The 20,488-nt window shown below is 38.6% G+C and overlaps 1 protein-coding gene across 1 annotated transcript in view; it reads right to left on the reverse strand.

The window, feature by feature from the left end:
* The window catches only part of LOC131987955 (coiled-coil domain-containing protein 9B), a 30,885-nt gene extending 14,133 nt beyond the window's left edge, over positions 1 to 16,752 (reverse strand). The window contains exons 1-6 of the mRNA XM_059352905.1: positions 16,574 to 16,752; positions 11,771 to 11,878; positions 11,103 to 11,207; positions 10,821 to 10,976; positions 9,155 to 9,304; positions 1,633 to 1,695 (exon numbers count right to left, since the gene is read on the reverse strand). Coding sequence (XP_059208888.1) covers positions 1,633 to 1,695; positions 9,155 to 9,304; positions 10,821 to 10,976; positions 11,103 to 11,207; positions 11,771 to 11,878; positions 16,574 to 16,630 — 639 coding nt within the window. The 5' untranslated portion in view covers positions 16,631 to 16,752. The remainder of the gene's footprint in view (positions 1 to 1,632; positions 1,696 to 9,154; positions 9,305 to 10,820; positions 10,977 to 11,102; positions 11,208 to 11,770; positions 11,879 to 16,573) is intronic.
* Between the last annotated feature and the right edge of the window lie 3,736 nt (positions 16,753 to 20,488).

Here is a 20,488-nt window from a genome sequence, read left to right on the forward strand (position 1 = left end):
CCTGTGGACACCCCAGCCGGCCTGCTAATTAGCATTTTTCAATTTCTCTCCTCCGTGAGGCCTGGTGGGGATGTTTTCTGTCAGGGGCCGAGGCAGGTACAGGGCGGATGTGACCAGTGCTGAGAGAGAGCAGGCTCACACATGTGCATGCAAATTTAGATAGATTTGTACATTGTGAATAACAATGAAATTCCCCTCCAAAGCTTCCCTGGTTTAGGCCTGAAAAAGGCATAAGAGGTTTCCGATAAATTTGTTAAGCAAAGCAGTGAACAAAGCCAAGGGCTGTCTGACCTTTACCCCTTGCACAAAACCTTAAAAAAAATGTCCCTGAACACTGCAGAGCAGGTGAGGCACTGAGAGGCAGAGAGGCATGAACAGCATCACTTGTCATGTGGCGTGTTCAGCGGACCTTTGAAGCCCGCCCTCGCTGTCTCCCTAGTTAGCCTGTTTGTCGCATGCCTGCTCTGTGAGACAGCTCTGAGCTACTCCAGCAATGCTGACACGCGAGCCAGCGAGAGGCAGAAAGGGATGAGCACTGGAAGACGGGAAGTGGGCGTGCATGGCAACGTGTTGTGCCTGCCTGCATGTGAGCGTTTGTGAGTGGAGCGTATATTTGGGTCTCTCTGTGTTTGCGTGGCGCTGTCATGTGGAAACCTTGTATTTCACATTCATCTCAGTGAATCATGTGATCGCTGTGAGCTGGAGATACAACCCTTAGGAGGGGATGAGAGAGTGGAAACATGCTCGGGCTACTTGATCATCATAATCACAAATATTTTTGGTCAATATTGAGGTCAGGATTATTTAACACAATTACTCATTGGCTTTGTTAATATAATGCATTTATCAAACTTTTTTTTAAATCTTTTTTTTAAAATAATTTGTTTATTGTTATTTTCAAAATAATGTACAACACGTTTTTTAAGCATTTATCAAACTTTTAAAAAATTTGTTTTTACACACATAATTCAACTGAAAAACAAAACATAAAATAACAATAACAATGAGATAAGTAAATAAAATAACTGTGAGTAGATAGATTTATTATAAGTTATAGACAAATAGGATAAAATAAAATCAATTATAAGTCATATATATAACAATTATTAGATAAGATCAAATCGTATAATTTATTTAATTAATTTAACTTTTCATATATATTTTAATTATTTATTATTTATGTATTATATATACTATGTTTTATTTATTTATGTATAATATTTATAATACAATAAAACAAATATTATTATATATATTTTTTTTTATCTATTTCATTATATGACTATGAATATATATATCTGTATTTAATATATGTATATAATAAAATAAACATCTATTCATTTATTTTTACATATATATATTTAAATGTTGCATTTCCACATCTGAAATGTTGCAGTGCACTGCCACTACCTACTGAATATCCTTCACATATGTACATAACATTTCGGTAAACTATATATAACATATTTGAATCAGTATATGTGAAGAACACTGCTAGATGAAACAGGATACAGCTCATTATAATTATAAGCCAACATTAAATTTAAGGTAGAATTTTATACATCTCCCAGCCCGACAATATGCAACGTTAATATGTTGTGTGTGTTGTTGTGACCTGAGGCTTTGTGGTACCTGGCATTGCTCTGAAAGCCTGAGATGCTCTTCAATGTGCATCTGCCCTTGTTTAACCTCATCCTGTCACAGAGGAGAAAAAGGTTAAACATAACAACAATAAGGGTGACACAGAATCTTGTTGCCAACCAACTAAACAGGCTTGTAAAGAGTCACATTACTGCTGCCATAAACAGGATTAGGAGGCCTACACTGCCCCCAGGTGGAACAGTGGTGCTACAGTGTAATTTGGTGCTTGTGGTTTTAAATGTCCACTCTGCAATGAGGTCATCAGAGCAGAGTGCAGTTTGCAGCTGGTTGAATTTCAATTAAACTCATCTTATTTCAGGTAGAGGGGAATTTTGTGTATTTCTGACTGCAAAGACGCATTGGATGCTGCCATGAACAGCACCACTTGTATGCACAGCCAAGGGGAGGATGATAATAACCGCTGGACAGAGCAGAGTGGTGCGCATAAAGACAATGATGCCTACGTCATGCACACTTCCACCCATGCCTGAATGGAGCCTAGCTCACACAGACACACACACACACACACACAAAAGATCCCTGACTACCTTGTTTCTTTTCGTCTTTCTCCTCTCACTCTTTCCTCCTCTCCCTCTCTGACCCTTTGCTGGCATCTCGCCAGGCCCTTCTCTTTGGCAGCATAATGAGTCTTTTCAGAGTGAGAAGGCAGTCCAATGTTAATTAGATCAAATCGGTCCTTTCAGGATGGTGGGAATGGGGAAACAATCGTGCTGGAGGAGAGCGGAGAGGAAAAATGGAGGCTGGAAACAGACGGTGGGCTGCCAGGAGTGTCTCCCCTTCTCTCTCTCTCTCCTCCTTTTTTACTCACTTACTCCCTTCTTCTACATCTACTTTCTCCTCTCTCTCTCTCTCTCTCTCTCTGTCTCTGTCTCTCTCTCTCTCTCTCTAGTGTGAACTGACAGTCTCGTCATGGGGTACTTCCAGGCATTACAATCTGCCAAATAACCACACCCCTCTCACAGAGTCATTATTTATTTCCAACACACACACACACACACACACACACACACACACTGCTGACACTCATTAAAAAATGTTTCAGTCATAAAGCTCATTATAGAGCTTCTCCATTAAAACATTTTTCTAAATAGACCTATGAGCGTGAAACTTGCTGCCTCTGGATTAATGCCAAGCTCTCGTTTTAATCTGGCTTTTATTTTTTTGTAATGTTTACAGCCTTTGTCTTTATGTTTATAGCATTGGTTTTTCGTCAGCCCTGGTTTTTATCTCATCTTACTTTATTTTATTCTGGTGACTTTTTTTTAATGATTTTTTTATTTTTATTTGATCAGTGTTAAAGACATCATTTTTGTGTTTTTTTTTATTACATTATTTACATTGTGTTTATTTAATTTTACTCTGTGTACATTTATTTATTGACATATTTTTAATTTTGAGCAATGTTGCAGCCTTAGTTTGTATTTATTTTATTTTTTTACATAATTTTCACCACAGATGTGTATTTTATTTTATCAATTTTACTCTGTTGACTTTTATTTATTGATTTTTTAAAATTTTGAGCGAGATTAAAGACTAAACTTTTAAATTTCAAGTATTGGTTTTTACAATTCACATCCCAGGTGTTTAATTTATTTTATTTTTATTTATATATTTTAATCAATATTACATGCTTAGTTTATGTTATAATCAGATTATTTCCTCCCTGTTGTTGATTTATTTATTTTATTTGCTTTATTCGATTGCCTTTGATTAATTCATTTATTTTTAATTTGGAGTTATGTTGCAGCCTTGGTATTTAATGCTGTTGTTGTTGATGTTTTTTGTTGTTTTACATTATTTGCATCTAAGGTGTTTATTTTATTTTATTCTGTGTACTTTTATTCATTGATTTATTTTTATTTTTATTAATATTAAATGTTTAGTTTTTGTCTTGAAATCAGAACGGCCCCATATTAAATTTCTTTCCTCCCTGGTGTTTATTTTATTTCATTTTGCATTATTCTGCTGCCTTTTATTCATGATGATAAAGCCTTAGTTTTTAAGTTTTACTCATTGTTTTTTTTTACATTATTTTACTCCCTGGTGTTTCTTCATTACCATTATTTCTTTTTCTATTTTATTATTTTTATTGTTGAATATATAGTCTTGTAAAACTTAATTAGGGCCTCGGGGCAATCGCACCGAGCACTGGTCCCATACAGCAATAGCTGTAGGGACCAGTGCGAAGCCCCGAGCACTACTGTTATACTGTGGATTTCTTCTTATTCCTCTTCTGGATGCAATTTCATCCCGCTACTAGTCCTACAACTTGAAGAGTTGCAGGACAAATTATATATCAAAACGTGCGGTTTGATCGGGATCGGTGTGCTATTACTTTTCTCTACAGAATACGAATTTGAAACTGCTCAAAATTTTGCATTGAAATGAATGGGACGGCCGACAAAAAATGAGCGAAAAAGAACAATCATTGGAGATTTTTAAATGTCTACTTCTCCGGTATAATTTCACCTAGAGACTCCATTTAAACTTTAAACAGTAGACAACAATGGCGTAGCCACGGGTGTGCCAGGGTGTGCCGGTGCTACCCACAGAAGCAGCTGGCACACCCAAAAAAATTGCCGTCAGATGATGCATTGCGACACCTGGGCAGGTGTGCACCCATCAGGAGTGATTCTGATTTGCGCTCCTTGTGGATTATGATCCTTGACAGACAGTTGTAAAGTGGGCGTAAGATGATTTCTACGCAAGCCTCGGCATTTATCAATTTGGGCGTGAGCGGAGGGTACGATCAGATCTCACGTCTGCTCTCAGCTCGTGTACGCAAATTTGAGTCAGCGTGAAGTCCACACGTCTGAGTCGGATTGTTGTTCTTTTTCTTTTCTTTTTTTTACTGTGTTTGTCAATTGGTGATTTATGTTGTGTTTTGTTTAAATTAATAAAAAAAAAATTAGGTTTATTTTGCTTAAATGAGCAAAATTATCTGCCAATTGAACAAGAAAATTTGGCTTGTCAAGACTTTCCAAAACAAGTAAAAAATATCTAATATCCTTCTCATGTTTTTCTGAAGCATTTCTAGATATTTCTAGATCTTTTCCTGGATTTTCTAGATTTTTTCTAGGTCAGCGTCTAGATTTTGCTAGATCCTTTTAATTTTTCTAAAAAAGAAATTGATATTCCTAGACTTTTTTCTAGCTTTTTTCCCCTAGTTCTTCTGAGAGCTTTTCTAAATTCTAGATTGAATATTTTTTAGATTTTTCTTGATCCTTCTTTAGATTTTTCTAAAGTACTTCTAGATATTTCTAGATCTTTTTCTGGATTTTCTAGATTTTTTTTCTAGAATCTAGAAATGCTTTAGAAAAATCTAGAGAAAGATCAAGAAAAATCTAGAAAATAATCTAGAAATATCTAAAAAGATTTCAAAAAATTAAAAGGATCTAGAAAAATCTAGAAAATGATCTAGAAATGCTCTGTAAAAACTAGGGAAAAAATCCAGAAAAAGATTTTATTTTAAAATCTAGAATATGATCTAGAAAACAAATATCTAGAAAATCCAGAAAAAGATCTAGAAATATCTAGAAATGCTTTCGAAAAATCTAGAGAAGGATTAATAAAAATCTAGAAAATAATCAAGAAAAATCTAGAAAAGCTCTAGATCTGTAGGGTTTTTTTTCAATCTCACTTTCTAGAGTTTTCTAGATCCTTCTCTAAGTTTTTCGAAAGCTTTTCTAGATATTTCTAGACTTTTTTTCAATTTGTTTCCTAGTTTTTCCTAGAGCTTTTCTAGATTTTTCTTGATCATTTTCTAGATTTTTCTTGATCCTTCTCTAGATTTTTTGAAAGCATTTCTAGATATTTCTAGATCTTTTTCTGGATTTTCTAGATTTATTTTCTAGAGTCTAGAAATGCTTTAGAAAAATCTAGGGAAAGATCAAGAAAAATCTAGAAAATAATCTAGAAATATCTAGAAAGATACTAGTAAGGTGGGGGGGGGGGGGGGGGGGGGGGGGGGGCCTTCAGTGTCGTAAACTCTGAAGGAGAGTCTTCTGAATCGGGTATATATTAGGGCGTGACATTTAAATGACACATTTATCAACAGCCGATCATTTTTTTACGCTGTGATTGGAGAGATACGATCTTTTGATAAATCCCACGTGAACCCTGTCGTAAAACGAAATATACACTCAGATCTGCGCTGGTTTCTACGCTTGCTTGATAAATGAGGGCCACTGTGTTTGGGCAACTCATCAGGCGTAAAGTTGACGGGGGACATCAGTTCTCGTCCCTTATTGAAGTCTTGGATTCATGTGACAAAGTTGTTTTTCCCAACATGAACGGTTTACTGCGTATTCTGTTGTCACTGCCTGTCACAAGTTGCTCTGTGGAGCGCCTGTTTTCGGTTGTGAACAGGATTAAATCAACCAGCAGAGCTACAATGCTCACAGAGAGACTTAACAGCATTTCGTTGCTCATGTTTGAAAAAGAGCTTGCGGAGAGACTGGACTCCGATGAAATAATAAATGCGTTCAAGGCCAAGCCACGCCGTCTCGCCCTGTAAATTCAGAGCACAGGTTAGCGCAATATCGTTGTGTCCTTTACTCTGCTGCTAAGTCCAATGTGTTCAGATGATTAAATAGTGTTTTTGATCACACGTAATGTGGATACGTTATGGCTACGTGCATCAGTATGTGCATGAATGTTATATTTCACTATGTTCATCTCATTGGGCACACAATGTCTGTGTGTGTGTTGTCTTTTTGCGGTGTGCTTTTTGTTATGCTGGGCTTACACCAAACGATTTCCACAGTCCCAGACTAAAAACTGAAAGTCTTTATTAAATCTAGGAGTTTTGTAGAATCTCAGTGTGAGACTAGGCTGTGACTAAAAACTCTAAACACTTCTTCTTTAGATGTGAGCAGGTGTGAGCTGATAGTCTTCCAGGAGTCTTTTCCAAATCTTTTCAAAGTCTTCTGGTGTATAGGTAGCATTGTCGATTTATTTGAGAGCACGTCACAAGTGAATGTTTAGACCTGCTGTAAACTAACTGTTGACTATTACTGAAGAGAATGTGTGGATATGTTGTTGTTGTGTTAATAATGTTGTATTCCAGAGACACATTCTTTTGAATGTTTGTGGAGGTGTTGAAAATAAATTTGGCACACCCAGTTTTGCTGGTGCACACCCAATGTCTTTTTTCTGGCTACGCCAGTGGTAGACACAAGTCTTGTGTATCGGTGTATTAATCCACGTTTCGATAGGTCATATAGTTTTTTATCAATCCCTGTTCAATGACCATGATAATTTTTGGAGAAATTCTGAGATTATAATGGGTGTGTATTGTACGGAATGTTCGTGTCAGAGTGTGTGATGTCATCGCTCAGAGTGTAGAGGGAGAGGTAAAACTGTCAAAAAATAAATTTTAAAACTGCGCTCCAGGCCGCAAATTCCACTCTACAGAAATAATTTATACATAGAAACGTAAGAAAATTTGTCTTCTCACTCACAATCCTCTGGTAAAGCTGTCAGAGTTATAGTTTGGGCGTAAGATGCAGAGATGATCCACCAACACCACCAACAGCCTCATTGGCTCCCATATTAAAAACGCAGTAAGATTTCGGAAAAAGGAAAAAAAAAACAGTTTTTTTAGATCGCTCTAACAATGCTATTTTTTCATTTTTCTTTAAAAAAAACATATGTAGACGTTCAGGAAGAACTCAGGACGCTCAAAGTGAAGTCGGATCAATAATAGGTATTATGGTTTTGCCAAAAATGCTTTCTGTTCGAGACCAGAAATTTCAGTCTGTCCACCTCTGCTGTCAATCTTTCATTAACAGGTGTCAGTTAATTCTGTTGATTGCTTTGATCTGATTGCCTTTGATCTTTGATGTGATTACAGTTACAGATACACACACACACGCGCGTAAGCACGCACACTCCTCACACATGCATACACATGCTTCAAACACACGCACGCACGCACACACACACAGTAACTTTATGTGATTTTAATTACACACACACACACACACACACATTTACATTTACATTTAGCAGACGCTTTTATCCAAATCAACTTACAGGAAGAGTAAAAACAAACAAACACACACACACACACACACACACACACTTTGAGGTTAAAGGGCATAGTTTTAAATCTCTGAAGAATCTCATCATAGTGTACACACACCGGCAGTAGCCCCCGTGGCCCTTTCAAAATTTCCCCAGAGGAAATTTTCTAGTTTATAATTGTTATATTTATTTATTTTGTCGTATGTATTGTTTACGTTATGCTATTTAAAACATTTTGGGCTGCATATTTGTATGAAAGTGCTACATAAATGATAAATAAAGTGGAGTTGAGTTGAGCTCTCATAAACCACGTGAAATGATACTGGTTATGTAAACAGGGACCACATGTGGACCGGGACTCTGGGTTTTACAGATGACTGGTGCACTGGAGCGCTGGCTACTGTTCAACTGCTGATTCAGTCCACATGATAAATAAAGGGGGACAGACCAAGCGGGCCAGAAATAAAGGCAAAGAGAACAGCGTGTTCAGCCCATAAATTTAGTGCACATTAACTCCGATGGGCCAGTGAGCAGCTCAGTGTGTCAGCCAATCAGAGGCAGGTGTATTTATACATACATATTTAGCAAGAGCCTCCGCTAGCTTTGTGTCTGGAGACCCCTCCCTCCACCAGACTGTCTGTGTTTACAGTGGCCAGGATCAGCTGTGCATCAACTCATTGATTGAGCAGCTTGTGTGTGTCTGTGAGAGTGCAGATTTATGTGTGTGTCAGGCTGAGGAAGAGCAGCTGTTCCAGAGTTTCTGAATACCCGGGGGCGGCCTAAGTTCACCGACAGTGTGGCATTTCACAGCCTGGCCGGGGGGCAATGCATGTGTACATGTGTTTCTGCCTATCTGCATTACACATGGGATCTCAGAACTGCAGTATATAGTGAAGCTATTGATGCTTAACGTGCCATCTTTTGTAACACAGATAGCAAGACTTTTTGTTAGGTGAGCTATTAGAGCATCCGTCTTCTGTGTCTCTCATGGCTCTGGAGGGAATCTGAACTTTACAGCATGTTCCACACGCCCAAAGACATCTATACCAAGAAGTTGAATGATTCTTCTTTTGCTAAAAATACAGCAAAAGCTCCACAGAGGGAGAAAAGAAGATAAATAACCGACAGACCTAAGTGGGATTACACTTAAAGTAGAAGCAGTCATGAAGCCCTTTTGAGGGTTCAGTTTGGTTCTACACCAACAGCTCTATTAGCACCCCCTCCCCGCTAATCCCACACCAGTCAGTCACAGCCCCAGTCCACCTCCTGTCCACAAACCATTGTGCTGCATCACTGGAGGGGTGTGGCCAGCCGACATGTCTGACATCTATGTAAAACATGTCGGTGAAGAAAGGGAGTATGAACAAAGGCAGATGAGGGAGAGAAAACCGACTGGAGGGTGCATGCTGGGTTTTAAATGCAGAACCGTATGATTGCTGGAGTGTTCAGGGTGTCTGACTCAGACCTGTGCTGTTGTGTCTCTCTTGGTCATGTGAGGGGGTTGCTTCCCCCTCCCCGTTGACTCCACACGCCTCGCCGGTCCATCATCTGCAGGGCTCTTAATGTCCTCTGGGCCCAGCCTCTTCTCTGGCCTCTCACTCACCACCCTTTTACCCTGGTGAGACAGTTACTCATATTAGGATATCATAACTGAACGTGTGCCAGTCCTAATCATGTCCAAAATGTGTACATGATTAATTTGAGGGTTAAACTTTACTAGAACACTTAGCACTGACACCTGCTCTCTGATTTAGCAGGATTACAGAGTGTACCTCACACAGCTGCCCAGTTCCAGCCCTGCTAGCTTCAGTCTCTTCAGATAGCTACAGTCTGACAGAATAAAAAATCTCAACAATTACTGGACACTTGCCACAATGTGTGGTACAGATAAGCCTAGAAAAATTAATCTTAATGACCTTGGTGATCCCCAAGACTTTGGTTAATGGCCAAATATCTGCAAATCTACCTGCATTCCCATTGCATCAACTGTACTTCCTGTTTAGCACTGATTAGCAAATATTAGCAACACACTAAGCTAAAATGTTGAACATGGTAAATATCACTTAAGAACAGTATTTTATTGTATGCTAATGTTTAGCAAAGTTCTGAGTTGCAAGCTGCACTAACTAAAATTAACTAAAATTATAGTGAAATTGTCCTTAGTTTTTCGTATTTGTCAACTTTTTTCATACATCATCCAGTGTTTCTATTTCTCCACCGCTGAGTGTGTGTATTCCTGTTTTGTGGGCTTCCGGGGAGAATCGCAAATGAAGTCACCGCACTGACACCATATTGGCTGTAAAGAACAACTTCTCAGCTTTCAGAAAACATTGGAATTTTCCCGATAGCGCAAACTCTTTAGTTATTATGGTAAAAGTGTCGGTGCAACACTGTAAACTTTGGATGTTGTGCTTTCACTGTGTGCAAGTGAAAGTCTTCTATTCAACCATGATATTACAAATCACATATTTTTTGTGGTGGCGCTGAAAATGCAGCAGCAGCAGCAGCAGCAGCAGCAGCACACCACCGCAGAATACATGTAGGGGAAACACTGCATAATCCTTTTTGGTTGATATGAAATGTATTTATTTAGCTCCAACTAAATAGCTGCTGGTTAGTGAACATGCAGGGACACATGGTAAATATGTTTACTGAGACTGGGATGTCTACACTCCAACCAAAATAACCTTAACTTTAAAAGGAAACACATAGCCCTTTACAAAAAACTAAAACTAATAAAAAACTAAACTAAAACTAAGCATTTTCAAAAAATTAAAACTAAACTAAAACTAGCAAACTCACTCTAAAAACGAATTAAAACTAACTGAATTTTGAAAACAAAAATTCACAACGAAATTAAAACTAATGAAAAATCCAAAACTATTATAACCTTGCTCAGGGTACACTGATGCAAATGCAGCAACTGCAAATGCATTAACTCTCTCAACTTTCTTTGCAACTTATCATACTTGTTTTCTATGTAAAACCTTTTGGTTGCATGCTTATTACGTTGCTATCATATGGTTTTTGTGTTGTTCTTTAATATTTTTACAGTACAACAGGAGTTTTGGTGTCTCCTATATTTCTGCTCATCACCTGAAGTGGAACTGGACACTGCAGTGTGTATTTACCTTTTTGCCTGCCATGGTGACCGTTAGCTGCTTCCTGTGGGCTCGGCCAGCAGCCTGCAGAGGGCCCTCTCCCCCCTTGTCAGGCCCGGCCTCCTGCTGTCCTTTCCCCGATGGTGAACCACCGCTGAATGGCTTCGTCACCACCACACGACTATCCTGCTCCAAACCAAAGACACGAACATGTTATAAAATATTCATACAGTTTGTAGCATCTTGGTGACATTAGCTAGTCAAGATTTTTTACAGTTCATGAATCCGTCACCTTATATTGAGTAAACTCACACTGGTAGACTTGCTGATTGTGATGGACAGATCCTCAGCTTTGCCCTTGCGGCTCTGCAATGCCATTCCCTCCTCCTCCGCCCTTTTCCTGTCCTCCTCCACCTCCTAAAGGCAACTCAAAGAAAACAACAGGCCAATCAGGAATCCTGAAAGATATGTAGGCTTCCACAGAAAAAAAACAACCTAGAAAGATGACCAGTCACATTTTTTGGACTCTACAGAAGCATCTCGGCGTCAGGAATCCCACTTGGACCATTAGTTTTGGCTCCCCCTTCCTGTCAGAGTTATGACAGTTCTGGACTTTGTTTTGTTTATATCATTTTGTGTTTAAGTCATGTGCCTGGGGCCATGCCCATGTCCTCTTTTGGGTACTTCCTGCCTTTGTTCTTTTCCCATCATTTTCTCTGTTAACCTGTCTCCCATTTTGTGCCACTCAGTTTGAGCATTGAGTCTTTTCAGTTTAATCAGATCGTCACAGTGTGTGTACTGTATGTTGCCTGACCTCCACATGAGTGACACTAGCATTAAGTTTAAGTTTGTATTGGAGAGATCTAAGCTAAAGTTTTTTTCGGTTCTGAATTTGGTTTGAATAAATTTTGATCACTACAAGTTATTCAGATCTGCTCTCGATTCCCAATCTGAGTTCTAATACAAACTTTTGTCCTTACCTTGTGCCTCTTCATGAGCGCTTCATTCTTCCTACGGAGAGCCTCGATCTTCTTGTCCAGCTCCAGGTCCCTCTCATGATCCCTCTTGGGCATCATGTCACTGGGGGTCTGGGAGGAGACACGTCAGATTATTGTTATAATAAAAACTACCATTACATTTCAAAATAAGATCCACTACCCAAGATGCCTGGGTTTAACTTTATTTTAAAAAAACACAGCCAAGAAATGGTGTAAAAGTGGAAAAAGTTGATTTAAAAACAAACTATCTAATGAAATAATGATAAGAAATCTGCATGCCAGCTTGTTGCACATTTCGATAATGCACAGCACAACACACCCTCACACCCACCACAGATGGAGCATTCATTACAAAGCTCACTTACACAGGGAGAATGCATATGCGGAGCATCCTAAACATCCTGATGCGGTCAGCAGGGCATGCCTTCTCCTAACACGATATGAGGCCCCGCACTGAAGAAATCTCCATGTGCTCTCATGAAACAGCAACTAGGTGCGTGGTAACATTTCCAGTGGTGGAATGTAACTAAGTACATTTACTCAAGTACTGCATTTAAATACGCATTTGTGGTATGTGTACTTTACTTGGGTATTTCCATTGATGTAACATTATTTTGGTGCTTTTTCAGTATTTATTCATCTTTTTTATTTACTAAGTACATTTACTCAAGTCCTGCACAATTACACTTTTGAGGCACTTGTACTCTACTTTACAAATTAACATTTTTGCATAAAAAACAAGGTTTTATAGAATGTTATGGTTTGTTATAAATCATGCAACACCATATAGTCCGACAAGAACAGCAGAAATTGTAATTCAATTAACAGTTATGAAATGTAACTACGACATTTACATTTACTCAAGTACTGTATTTAAGTACAATTTTGAGGTACTTGTACTTTACTTGAGTACTTCCATTTTATGCAACTTTATACTTCTACTCCACTACATTTTATAGGCAAATATTGTCTTTACAAACTTAAAATGCTGCTTACATAAATGCATCAATATAAGAAAATCTGAGTGGGTCCATTCTGCATAACGAGTACTTTTATTTTTGGTACTTTATGTACATTTTAATGCTGCTACTTTTGTACTTTTACTTCAGTAAGTTTTGATGCAGGACTTTTAGTTGTAGTGGAGTAATTTCACAGTGTGGTACTACTTTTAGTTAAGTAAAGGATCTGTGTACTGGTTCAACACTGGTGATGAGAAGAAACTAATGTCAAACTTTATTGCAGGAGACATTTACAAATTATGTGCTTCATACTTGTAGCATTCCTGCAAAATGTATATGTGTTTTATAGTGAGTAACTACTAGTTGCAAGCTTAGAATAAACAATAAGGTAAATTAAATAATAATACGGTTGGAAAAAAAAGAAAGAAATGGAGGAGATTAGTGTAATGATGCATGCAATGATTTCTGTGATGTGTGTGAACCAGGAACTATTCTCTGCAGCATGAGGGTTAGCGTGTGCCACTTTTTTTTTTTTTAATCACCAGAGGGATAGGGAAAGTGCATAGCCGGTTTTAAAGGACATTTTGGGAATACACTCATTCACCTTCTTGCCAAGAGTCAGTCAGAGGATTGTTGTTAATTAATATGTCCATAGGTAAATGCCAGGCTCCTGTGTTCCCCAGCTCAATATCCTCCTAGTTTGCAGTGGTGAAAGAAGTATTCAGATCTTTACTTAACTAAAAGTACTAATACCACACTGTGAAATCACTCCACTAATAGGAAAAGTCCTGCATTCAAAACTTAAATTAAAGTATCAGCATCAAAATGTACAGTATCAAAAGTAAAAGTACTCGTTATGCAGAATGACCTGTATGTATAATTTATGCACAGTGCCAGTCAAGAGTCTGGACACACCTTCTCTTCAATGGTTTCTCAAAAACATTCTTTTTTTGTTAGTTTGTTTAACACTTTTCTGTTTATTACATAATTCCATATGTGTTCCATCATACTTTTAAGGTCATTAATATAAATCTCCAAAAATAAAGGAAACGCGTTGAATGAGAAGCTGTGTCCAAACTTTTGACTGGTGCTGTACATTAAAGGAATCTCATCAATGCAGGGATACATTTAACTAATTAATATATTGATATGTGGTTTAATTTACAAGAATCTGAATAAATTGATCATGTTTTTCATGTTAAATCTCGACCTGAAAAGTAACTAGAGCTGTTAGCTAAATGTAGTGGAGTAAAAAGTACAATATCTGCCTCTTAAATGTGGTGGAGTAAAGTACAAATGCCTCAAAGTTGTACTTAAGTACAGTACTTGAGTAAATGTAGTTACATTACACCACTGCTAATATGACCTTTCAAAGGATTTTATGCCCTCTGATCAATGTTTTTCCTGAGGTCAGATGTTCAAAGTATGTTTCCCTGGGTCAATATGCAGAAATCACCCTACTGCAGCTAAAAGCCGACTGGTGTTGCACTCTTTGAAACCTGCACCCTCAAATTTGTGGAAAGACCTTTATCTCAGCTTTGACATCTTCACAGTGGCAGAAAAGATTTTTACCATTTAAGCGTATGTTCTTCAGGCTTTTACTTACTGTTGACTTTTTGTTGATCTTTTATTTGTCTGTTTTTCAATTGGAGCAATGCCTACATTTTTATCAGGCGGCAACCTCCGGGTCTGAGCAGTGAGGCTAACCATGTAGTGCCTTTAGCCTGCATTCTACCAAAAATTCCAACAGGGGGCGCTGACAGCAGTTCCAAAAGCATTTTAGTCCTATCTATCTTAATACAAAATGGGTCAACTTCTCACTTGATGTATTACCTCAGAAAAAATTATTTGGTCTCAATCACTAGTAAAAAAATCTTCTTCAAGACAATATGTTATTAATTGTGTAAATAATGGTCCAATTTGGGAGAAAATAGATGATAAAGAATTGTATGATTTGGGGCGTGCCTACCTTGGATTGAAAGATGGACAACAAGGCGAGCCGTCATCAGGAGAGAAGAAAAGCAACGTGTATCCACGGCACTTTATAGTTTAAACAACCATGAACTTATTGCCGTTTTCTGTGTTTTCATCTGGTTTTGTTTCATAACTTTGCATTTTCACACTGTATTTTCACTTAATGACACTTTATTTGAACATCTTGATCAGCTTTTGGTTGTACTAATAGACACTCGCTGTTAATTTTTCAGGTAAGTAACATACAGTTTGTTTTTGTTTTTTGCTAGCCAAAATTAACATCATCACATTAATGCTACAGTTAATGTTGACGACATGAATTGGCAGCGACTTCGCAGCCAAGTGCAGTCCGGTGCCAGTGTAGATGGCGAGTAGTAAATTCAACAAAACTATTGCAAGCCACTGAAGCGAAATTTTGAAATGTTGCATGAAATAAAATGTGAATTAGGGACGTTTCCATCAACTGATTCAGAGCGAATAAACAAAGCTGCATAAACTTTCTTTGGTCAGAAGATGGCAGTGCTGTAGGCTAATCCGACAGTAAACAGGAAAAAAGTGAGAAAACAACAACAAAAAGGAGGTTGCTAATTGAGAGAAAATGGAGAGAAGTCCTAAGGAATTGGATTCAACTAGGCAACTTATAATCGTTCTTTTTAGTGAGTGGAAACAGCTGATCAGTAACGGGAGTTAAGCGTTTGAATACGTCAGAACTTTCCATCTCCCGTTTAATGCATTAACTTTTTTTTTTTTTTTTTAAACACACCTCAAGTGAGCTTAAAAACTTTAACAGGCAATTAGGAAAATTATATCAAATTGTGGTGTTTCCATCAAGCTTTTCTCATGCCAAGCTTCAAATGTGCAGAGAAGTTAATATATGGATACACGACTACTGAGTTTTCATTCAGCACAAAGGACACCAGCACCCAATGAACAACCATTGTGGGAAAAGTCTCGATTAAGTCAGTTAAAACAAATGTTTCCCATTTTGAAACAATGCTGGCATCACTGACTGTTGATATTCACAGCAGAGGGAGAAGTGACAATGAAAAGTTGCCACCGCTGTTTGTTGAAACTGTGAAAACACATAATTCATTTTAAAGTATTCCATTCTCCACACTCTGTATGAATTATTTTGAGGGGTCAGACCTTCCTGGTAGAGACAGGAAGTGCATGCCCCACAACAAGAGATTGGAGGCTGTTTCTATGTGATATTACTAGCACAGAATGATGACTCACAGCTAGTGAGTGCACAAAGACCATCACATTGAGACTGCAAGAAATACTTTATGCTGCTTTTTTTTCATCTACGCCACAGTTACGCCTGCAAAGAATAGCTGCCACTGAGTTGTTGCAAGGTGTCAGCAAAGACTATAAGTAAAATAACAAAAAACTGCACATCCTGGATGTGTCAAACCTGCAGATACAGCATGAGAAAAGTTGGGACTCACTCAGAGAGGCAGCGGACTGGAAAGTGGTTACCTCACAGCTTCTAGTTGTCAGGGTATCCAAACACAACAGACCATGAGGACATACCACCAAGAATAGGCGCAAGGGAGAGACACGCTGTCGAATGTGAATCTCAGCGAGGCCAATGGCGGAGGCTGAGGTGAACACCGGCCTCCACAGACCAAAGTGGGGGGACTCTGCATGGGGACGATACCCCTCTGGGTTTAGGCTGTGATTGTGCAGCACACACACACACAACACCACAACACCACCACCACCACCACCACAAAAACACACAGAGACGCTGTGGGTCTGCCAGTGGACAGCACCCATGCCTGGGCAGGCTGGCAAAAAAGGAAGGGGGGGGGGGGTTGCAGAGATAAAGCTGCCAAGGCTTTCTCCCTACCCAGCGTTCCTGCCACCTACAGGAGCTCCAACATGAGAGAGAAAGATCCAGAGACATAACTGAAGCACTGCATGTAGCGAGAGCTAAATCTGCGACAGAGCAGGAGAGGCAGAGGGGGAACCTAACACCAGAAAGAGAGAGAGAGAGCTGGAGAGTGTGGGATGAGGGAGAGGGGAAGGGCAGAGAAGGCACTCACGGGTCTTTCCATGTCAGCGGTGAGAGCTGGGCTGGGTCCAGGCGCGAGGCAGCCGAGGCGGCAGAGAGGGCTGCCTGGAGTCGACGATCATGCCTCGATTACAATGAGCCAAGTTGGGCAAGCAGCCAAGGCGTCTAACAAATGCACAGAGCTCCCCTGTTAACGGATTTCACAGCAGCCATCCGCTTGTCCCCCTCTCTCTCTCTCTCTCTCTCTCTCTCTCTCTCACCCTCCTGCACATATGCTCTCTCACTCCCTCACCCTCTCTAAAGCACTTGCTCTTTCCCCTCCTCACTTATCCTCGAAGCTCATAGCATGCTAGATAAATCCCCACACCCTCCCCTCATGCACACACTCTGAATGTGAAAGTAAAGTGGCACTGTTGCTTAATAAAAAATAAAAAAAATATTTTTCTGTGTATGTACATAGGTGTCATCATAACCTTGGTAGCCAAAGCTAAAATATACTCTCACTTGTATGTTTTTGTTTTTATTTTTGTTATTAAAAATGAATTATATATTATATATCCATCTAACTCTCTATCTATTCATCTTTCTTATCTAAAGTAATGGGCTTATAGATATTTAAGGAGTTGGTGGGTTCGTTTTTTTAATTTTTAGCCCTTGTGTCCTGAACAAATGACCAAGCTGGAAAAAAGAGGAATAAACCTAGAAATAAAAAAAAAATGTTATGTCATACTTCATGATGGGGCCTTATTTACATGTTAACATGGCACTATATAAATCTGGAATCATAAATGAGATGCATGTGTTGTTTTTGTTCCCACTGTGCTTTCAGCAGCTGCGTCTCCAGACTACATGTTTGGAGCACTAAAGAAGCTTCCTAAAGACTGGAGGTGGAGGAGGGGGGGATGCCTTCCGAATTTCCCACAATTCTTCATGCACGGCATGCTGCCTTTGCCAAAGCCAAGAGCTAATGACATGCAGCAGACAGGCAGCCTGCCTTGTAGACAAATGCCACCGGTGTCTCAAGGAGAGAAGCAGCAGCAGTGAAGTCAGTCACTTGAGGCTCAAAGTCATCAGCATTATGGAAACAAACACATCTTTGAAAGTTGCCAGTCTGAGCTACATTTTTAGCAAAACCCACATAGCTTACATTCTACACGGATCAGTCCCGCTAATGAGCAAAAACCTCTTTACAAAATCTTTTAGCCTGCAAGTATTTGAGTTATTTTAGAATGAATGTTGGAAATGTCTTGAAAAGAAAGTTTGTGTTTGATGCTAATACCTGGAAATTAAGTCAAGTCAAGTCAATTTTATTTATATAGCCCAAAATCAATAATCACAGATTTGCATCAAAGTGCTTTACAGACTGTACATGGTACGACACAAGTAATGAGTTTCAGAGATGTTCGGGTCCCTGCACAATCACTTCAGTTTTATCTGAGTTTAGCATTAGGAAGTTGTGGACCATCCAGGTTTTTATGTCCTTAGGGCTGCATGAAGTTTGGCTAGCTGATCAGTTTCAACCAGCTTGATTGATATATATATGAGTGTCATCAGCATAACAATGAAAGTTTATCAAATGTTTTCTAATGATATTTCCTAGAGGTAGCATATAAAGGGTGAATAAATTTTGGTCCAAGCACAGAACCCTGTGGAACACCGTGGTTAACATCAGTGTGCACAGAGGATTCATTGTTCACATGAACAAACTGGGAACGGTCTGATAAGTACGATTTAAACCAGAACCCAGTGCTGTTCCTCTAATGCCAATTACATGTTCCAGTCTCTGTAATAGGATACAGTGGTCAATTGGATCAAATGCAGCATTCAGATCTAGCAAGACAAGGACAGAGACAAGTCCTTTGTCCAAAGAAATTAAAAGATAATTTGTAATTTTTACCAGTGCTGTTTCTGTGCTATGATGAGTTCTAAATCCTTACTGAAAGTCCTCATATAAACTATTGTATTGAAGAAAATCACAAAGCTGATTGGCGACTGCTTTCTCCAGGATCTTAGAGAGGAAGGGGAGGTTAGATATTGTTCTATAGTTTCCTAAAATGCCAGGACCTAGATTTACCTTTTTAAGAAGAGATTTAATTACAGCTACTTTAAAGGATTGTGGCACATAGCCTGTAAATAATGACAGTTTGATTGCATCTTAGAAAGAAGTACCATTTAAAGGTTGAGCCTCTTTAAGCAGCCTTGTTGGGATGGGATCTAAGAGACAATTTAACGGTTTAGATAAAGAAATCATTGAGGTCAGTTGTTGGAAATTGATAGGAGCAAAGCAATCTAAATATATATCAGGGTTTGAACCTGTTTCTCAGGCTCCTGGGTTTAAAGATGCCTCAGTGCCAGTTAATGGCAGGAGGTAGTGAATTTTATCTCTAATAGTTATAATTTTCTTGTTGAAAAAGCTCATAAAATCAAAGTGAGGGCAATAGGAATACATGGTTCAATAGAGCTTGGACTCTCTGTCAGCCTGGCTACAGTGCTGAAAAGAAATATTGGGTTGTTCTTATTTTTCTCAATTAATTATTAATAATAGGCTGATCTGGCTTTACGGAGGGGTTTCTTATATGTTTTAAGACTGTCCTGCCAGGTTAGAAGAAATTGATCCAGGTTTGTTTAATGCCATTTCCTTTCGAGCCTTCATGAAATTTGCTTCAGTTCACGGGTTTGAGAATTGTACCATGGAGTTAACTTTTTCTGTTTTATTATTTTCTTTTTTAGTGGGGCAATAAAGTCTAGCGTCGTTCGCAGCGAATCTGTAGAACTGTCGACAAAATTATCAATTAGGGAGGGACTGAAGTTTAAGTATTCCTCTATTATGTTGGTGCACGACAAAGAGTTAAAGACAGGTGGAATCACTTCCTTGAACTTAGCTCCAGCACTATCAGATAGACATCGAGTGTAGAAACTCTTGCCTATTAGCAAGTAGTAACAGACTACTTCAAAAGTTATTGAATAATGGTCTGATAACACAGGATTCTGTGGAAAAACTATTAAATGTTCAATTTCAATCCCATGCGTCAGCACAAGGTCGAGGGTGTGGTTAAAAGAATGAGTGGTTTCACGAAACTTTCTGATTAAAGCTAATCGAATATAATAAGGAGATAGAAGCAGTACTGAGGCTATCATTATCAACGTCAACATGAATATTAAAATCACCTACAATAATAACCTTATCTGTAATTAGTACTAAACTTGATAAAAACTCAGAGAATTGTGATAAAAATTCTGAATATGGACTGGGAGGGCGGTAAACTATGACAATAGGATTGGCTGTTGGATTTTCCAGGTTGGGTTGAAAAGACTGAGAACAAGGCTTCAAATGATTTGTAGTTTAGTTTATGTTTTGGGGTAATTAGAAGGTTTGACTCATATATAGCTGCAACTCCTCCTCCTCGGCCTGTGCCATGAGTATTACTATGACTGTGAGGAATAGATTCATTGAGGCTAACATATTCTTCATCATGCAGCCAGGTTTCAGTAATACAAAGTAAGTCAATATTTCCATCTGATATTAATTAATTTACTAATAAAGTTTTAGATGATAAGGATCTGATGTTTAAGAGTCCATATTTAATTATTTTGGGGTTTTGTTTAAATGCAGTTGAAGTTTCAATTTTTATCAGGTTATTTTGAATAATTCCTCCTCTGTTAGAACCTGGTTTAAATAACTGAGCTTTGGGAGGACGGGGGACAGACACAATCTCTATGGGGTTTTGGGTGGGTGACTGCTTTAAAGGA

Source organism: Centropristis striata, chromosome 16, assembly GCF_030273125.1.
Source record: "Centropristis striata isolate RG_2023a ecotype Rhode Island chromosome 16, C.striata_1.0, whole genome shotgun sequence".
NCBI lineage: Eukaryota > Metazoa > Chordata > Actinopteri > Perciformes > Serranidae > Centropristis > Centropristis striata.